The following is a 5,986-nucleotide window of genomic DNA, read 5'->3' on the forward strand; positions in this document are numbered from 1 at the left end:
GATACTGTAACGCCGTTATGTATCTTACTTCACTTTAAAAAGTTGCAAGTCATTGCTTTTTTTATTCTTTTTTATTTTGCCCCATCCCCCTCTATCCCCTTTCCTTTCTCTTTTTGTATTTTACATTAAGGGGGAAAAAAATTCTTAATAAAAATACACTGTAAAAAAGAAGCCTGAAGATGGCACCAAAAGACAGCTTTCCAAAATAACTTTGAAGAGTTCAAAGCTTTTGAAACATCCTTAATCATGTAAGCACAACAAATTGGTCATATTGCAGAAGTGGGAAATAATCCTTTTCCTTTTACAAGACGGTCTAAATCGGGGTGTCCAGTTGTGGACTTCAACTCCCAGAATTCCTCATGCTGGCTCGGGAAGTTTGGGAGTTGAAATCCACCAGTCTTAAAAGTTGCCAAGGTTGGACACATCCGGTCTAAATGCAGAGTTCCAAATTTCTACATAAGTCCCTTATTTAGAACTTTAATCTTTAGCTAGAAGGTCAAATTTATTCAGTTGAGAATTGTGCACATAGATCCTGTTCCTACACTTACTTTCAAAAGTAGCTTTAGGCTTCCTGTGGATGTATTATTTAATGATTAAATTTTTATCCCACCTTTATTACATTATAAATAATTCAGGGTGGCAAACATACGTACATAATACTCCTTTTTTTCCCCACCACAACAATTCTGTGAGGTGGGTTTGATTGAGAGAGAGAGAAAGTCACTCATCTGGCTTTCATTCCCAAATCAGGACTAGAACTCATCGTCTCCTGGTGATTGGTTCAAAGACACCCACTTGACTTTCATGCCTAAGGCAGGACTAGAACTCACCATCTCCTGATGATTGGTTCAAAGACACCCACTTGACTTTCATGCCTAAAACATCCACTTAGTTTTCATGCCTAAAGCAGGACTAGAACTCACCGTCACCTGGTGATTGGTTCAAAGACGCCCACTTAGCTTTCATGCCTAAGGCAGGACTAGAACTCACTGTCTCCTGGTGATTGGTTCAAAGACACCCACTTAGTTTTCATGCCTAAGGTGGGACTAGAACGCACCGTCTCCTGGTGATTGGTTCAAAGACACCCACTTAGTTTTCATGCCTAAGGCAGGACTAGAACTCACCATCTCCTAGTTTCTAGACCAGCACCTTTAGCCATTACACTAAACTGGCTTTTTTTTCTCATTTCCTAGACTGGTGTTCCAAGTGGGGCTGACGCCATGTGCATGTACCTCTCTCATTTACTATTCTACAGTAATGAACCTAAAGCATAAGATGTGTCAACATTACTTTTGGCTTTAAATTATGCCTATCTTTGCCCAGGAAATCTGTTTGCCCAACACCGTAATAGAGAAGCTTAAGTGCAGGAGTTTCCATTACTGTGATTCAGCATTACGGTGTGGGGTTTGTGCGTTGCTGCTTTTTCAGCTCACCATCTGGCCATCCTTTCGTTCCAGTGCCTCAGAATAAACAAAACGTTAGCTGATGTGTTCCAGAATATCCTTGGGGGTGTGTAGGCGTGCGATTTTATTTTCTCCTAACCTCCTCCTGGGTCCTCCATTCTCTACTTTGAAACAGAGACAGAAACAGGTTTGGTGTTCTTTTCCATATCATTTCACAAGCCTGATTATTCTGGGTTTCCCAGCAAACATCAGTACTTTTCAAGAAATGATCAAAACCAATAAGTATCTGAAAAAGAGCAGGACAGATCAAGTGTTTCACAGACAAACGCCATAAGAACACTGAGTTTCTACCCATAAGTAGTTTCTCTTCTATCCACTTAATAGGTTTTTTTCCCCTTCAGTTATTTTGTATGTCCCTCTCTTGAAGTTGGCCCAGTGGAGCAAACTTACCACCCTCTAGAATGGGGATCCCTACACCATTTATTAACAGATTAACCGATGAAGTTGGAAGGTACCTTGAAGGTCATCTAGTCCAACCCCCCAGCCCAGCCCAGCCCAAGCAGGAGATCCCTTACATTTTGGAGTTGACGGCATGTGTGAAAAGTCAGAAGAACATGGAAACTGATAATATAGATAGTCTTCGACTTACATCAGTTCATTTAGGGACCGAAGTTACAACGGCACTGAAAAAAAGGGGACTTATGACCGTTTTTTAAAACGTACAACCATTTGCAGCAGACCCCGTGGTCACATGATCAAAATTCATAGCCTTGGCAAATGACTCATATTTATGACGGTTGCTGCGTCCCGTAATCCCCTTTTGTGACCTGACACTGACAAGTCAACAGGGAAGCCAGATTCACTTAACAATCATGTTACTAACTTAACTGTCTCGCTCAGCAGCAGAAATTTTGGGGTCAATTATGGTTGTAAATCGAGGACTACCTGCAGTTGCTTTGGAGACCAAGGATGAGACTTTTGAGCTAGCTCTAGGACCCTGTGAAATTCAATGAGGCAAGTTCTCAGCAGGGGTGAAATCCAGCAGGTTCTGAAGAACCAGCAGCAGAAATTTTGAGCAGTTCGGAGAACCGGCAAATAACACCTCTGGCTGGCCCAAGAGTGCAGTGGGAATGGAGTTTTTGCAATATCCTTTCCCCAGGAGTGGGGAGGGAATGGAGATTTTGCAGTATCCTTCCCCTGCCACACCCAGCAGGCCACGCCCACCAAGTCACACCACGCCCACCAAGCCACGCCCACAGAACCGGTAGTAAAAAAAAATATTAAGATTTCCCCACTGGTTCTGAATATGAATAGATTGCCTTTCCTGTATAAACATATTTGTAATTTTGGCTTGAGGCATTTCTGTGTGCATGCACATATATAGTTAATATTGTTTATAGTTTATAAATCATTGGCCCTCTGGCAGATCCAGCTTGGCTTGGCTTTCACAACTATTTTTGTTGAAATAATATGCTGTTGAATTGAATTTCTGATATAACGTCTGTTCTCTTGTTCATATACTGTTCAGTTTCCTGCCACATGCCTTTCAGAGGTACAAATAATTTTAATCCATCCATGGTACTCAGACAGAGCATTTATCTCTAATAACAGCTATTGCAAAAAAAAAAAAAAAAGCTATAAGCGGATACTGTCATGGTATTCAGAGATAAGTACATCTCCTGCCCTTATTATGGTCAGGAAAGTCATTGAAAATCTGGCTGTTCTCCCAGACTTTGGGCAAATCGTGGCTGAGCCGCTATAGATTATTGTATTGTAATTCAGAGTCTTCGTGCTTAGGATCAGTTTCTACTTGTAATTATTATTTTTTTAGTGTAAGCCACCCAGAATCATCTGGAGTCACCTGACCTCTAAACTGAATGAAAATCTTCAACACCATCTTACTTGAAATCATTCTCCTGTTCCTTTCTTCCATCTTTTACCATCCAGGCCAGTAGTGGGTTTCACTTACCTTCGCTATTGGTTTGGAACTGTGAGCACGTGTGTTCGTTTGTGCGCAGCACTTCTGCGCCTGCGCAGAACATCTGTGATGACGTCCACACATCTGTGATGATGCCACTGCTAACGGTTCGCCCAACCACTGATCCTGGCCCTGAGCAACCCCAATTTGTTTTAGAATAGAATAAAATAGAATTCTTTGTTGGCCAAGTGTGATTGGACACACAAGGAATTTGTCTTGGTGCATACGCTCTCCGTGTACATAAAAGATTTTATTTCAATATAGTAGCTGTATTAAAAAGTACTCTTATGATTGGAATTCATTTGTTGTTCTTAAGAACCTGTTACGCTGTCCTCTCTCCATAGTCTTTTACAAGTAATCATTGCGACAAACAAAAGAGGAGAATTTCTCATATAATTGTTGCTTTAACTAATCAGTCATGTCCCACTCTTGGCGACTTTACATACAAGTGCTCTCCGCGCTAGACTGTCAAACACAACTTCTTTCAGTTGTTGGATGTTCATCTTAAAATACAATCTATTTATTCCTTAATTGAACTCTACTGTTCTGCCCCAGCTACGGACCCCAAAGAACGCAGCACGCACAAAGTCCCTTCAAACCTTAGTTTACTAAATAAACCAGTTTTTTACAACAACGACTGTTAATTAACTGCATTAACAACCGCCAAGAATTCAAAGAATAATACTGAAAGCTTACTGTGGTTGGCAGAATGCCCAGAAGCAATTTGCAGGAAGCTGATAAGATAAGCAAGACAAGACACGAAGGTATGTGAACTAAGTTGTTCCCTGCAAATTGCTTCAGTCGGGGTTCCTCCTTAAATAGGCTAAGGAATTTATCTTCCAGGTTCTCCTACGTGCTCTTCCTTCATTGGGACCACAATTCCTGCAGTGTTCAGGGGCCATAGTTGCTGGGAATCTTAAGAATCGATGCTTGCTCATTTGACAAATATTTTGAAGGATGAAAAGGGGCCAGAAAGGTGAATTTGCCACATGCAGAAACTGTTGTACAGTTGTACTTTATTTTTATTTGTTATTTTTATTTATTTGTCAAGCATGTGTAAGATAACAGATATAAGTATAAACATGATTATGAATACAGGGAATGGATACGAATACATGGGGAGAGTAGGACAGGGACGGTAGGCACATTGGTGCGCTTATGCACACCCCTTACAGACCTCTTAGGAATGGGGTGAGGTCAACAGTAGACAGTCTAAGATTAAAGTTTTGGGGGTTTGGGGATGAAACCAGAGAGTCAGGCAGTGCATTCCAGGCATTGACCACTCTGTTGCTGAAGTCGTATTTTCTGCAATCGAGTTTGGAGCGGTTTACCATGAGTTTGTATCTATTGTGTGCTCGTGTATTATTGTGGTTGAAACTGAAGTAGTCATTGACAGATAAGACATTGTAGCAGTTAATTTTATGTACTACGCTTAGGTCAGACTGAAGGCAGCATAATTCTAAATTGTCTAAGTCCAAAATTTCAAGCCTGATGGCATAAGGGATTCTGTGGTGAGCAGAGGAGTGGAGGACTCTTCTCGTGAAGTATCTCTGGACTTTCTCAATTTTGTTAATGTCCGATATGCAGTGCGGGTTCCAGGCAGATGAGCTGTATTCAAGAATTGGTCTAGCAAATGTTTTGTATGCTCTAGTTAGCAGTACAATATTACCAGAGAAGAAGCTATGCAAGATTAGGTTAACAACTCTTAATGCCTTTTTGGCAATGTTGTTACAGTGGGCTCTTGAAAAGAAACCCACTGTAGCATCCTTCCTCCCTTTTTGCTGCTGCAAACTGATCTTCCTCCCATAATCTCGGAGGAGAGAAGTCATGAAACAGCCTGAATCTTTCTTTTAAGAAGCACAAAAAGACACATTCTCCTTGCCCTGTGAGTTGGGGGCACTCAAAGTGCCATTTATCATAAATGTCTGCTTACCCTGGACATCACTTAGAGAGAGAGTCAGTGTCATGATGTCTCCAGCCATGATGTGCACCCCTTTCTCTTTCAGAATGAGGTCGGCAGGCAGGGGCATCTTTCTAGAAGCAAGGTTTTTTTTTTCTTCCCATGGGCAAAACACGTTTGGAAACAAAGAATGTTTTCATACTGGGCTTTAATGCTTTCCCGTAGTTCTTTCCAGCAAGTGAGGCTGGGCTGGAAAGAGAGCGGGAGCACTGCACGCATGCTCCAGCATCCGCAACCCCCCCCCCATCCTTTTCTCATCCCTGATCTCCTCCCCTCTTCTCTCCTCCACCCCTGCTTGGAGCTGCCAAGAGGGAAAGGAACTAGCTCATCTATTGAGAGGGAAAGGAGGGGAAAGAGGAGGCTGATCTGTCACTGGGAATCTCTCCAGCATCCTCCCAAGTAGCTGGTTGATCCAGGAGCAGCTGGGACTCTGGGTATTTCAGCACCAGCAGCCCTGGACAGCTCCAGATTCATTGAACTGGTACTTCGAGCTGCTGGCTGAATCCGCCCAGAGACCGACGTCATCACACAAAGAAAAAAAAGGCGAAGCATCCTTGCTGGGCACTCCTTTGATCTGCACAAGATCCAGCTTTTCCCCTGGAAAGCCCCACAGCAGGGTTTTCTCCTAAACCATGGGCAGAAAGA

General features: G+C 42.4%; 1 protein-coding gene across 1 annotated transcript in view; it reads right to left on the reverse strand.

The window, feature by feature from the left end:
• The window catches only part of AP4E1 (adaptor related protein complex 4 subunit epsilon 1), a 33,903-nt gene extending 28,492 nt beyond the window's left edge, over positions 1 to 5,411 (reverse strand). The window contains exon 1 of the mRNA XM_070953818.1: positions 5,315 to 5,411. Coding sequence (XP_070809919.1) covers positions 5,315 to 5,411 — 97 coding nt within the window. The remainder of the gene's footprint in view (positions 1 to 5,314) is intronic.
• Positions 5,412 to 5,986: the final 575 nt, after the last annotated feature.

This window comes from Pituophis catenifer, unplaced genomic scaffold (assembly GCF_029215685.1).
Source record: "Pituophis catenifer annectens isolate HBS135680 unplaced genomic scaffold, rPitCat1.0.hap2 SCAF_14, whole genome shotgun sequence".
Taxonomy (NCBI): domain Eukaryota; kingdom Metazoa; phylum Chordata; class Lepidosauria; order Squamata; family Colubridae; genus Pituophis; species Pituophis catenifer.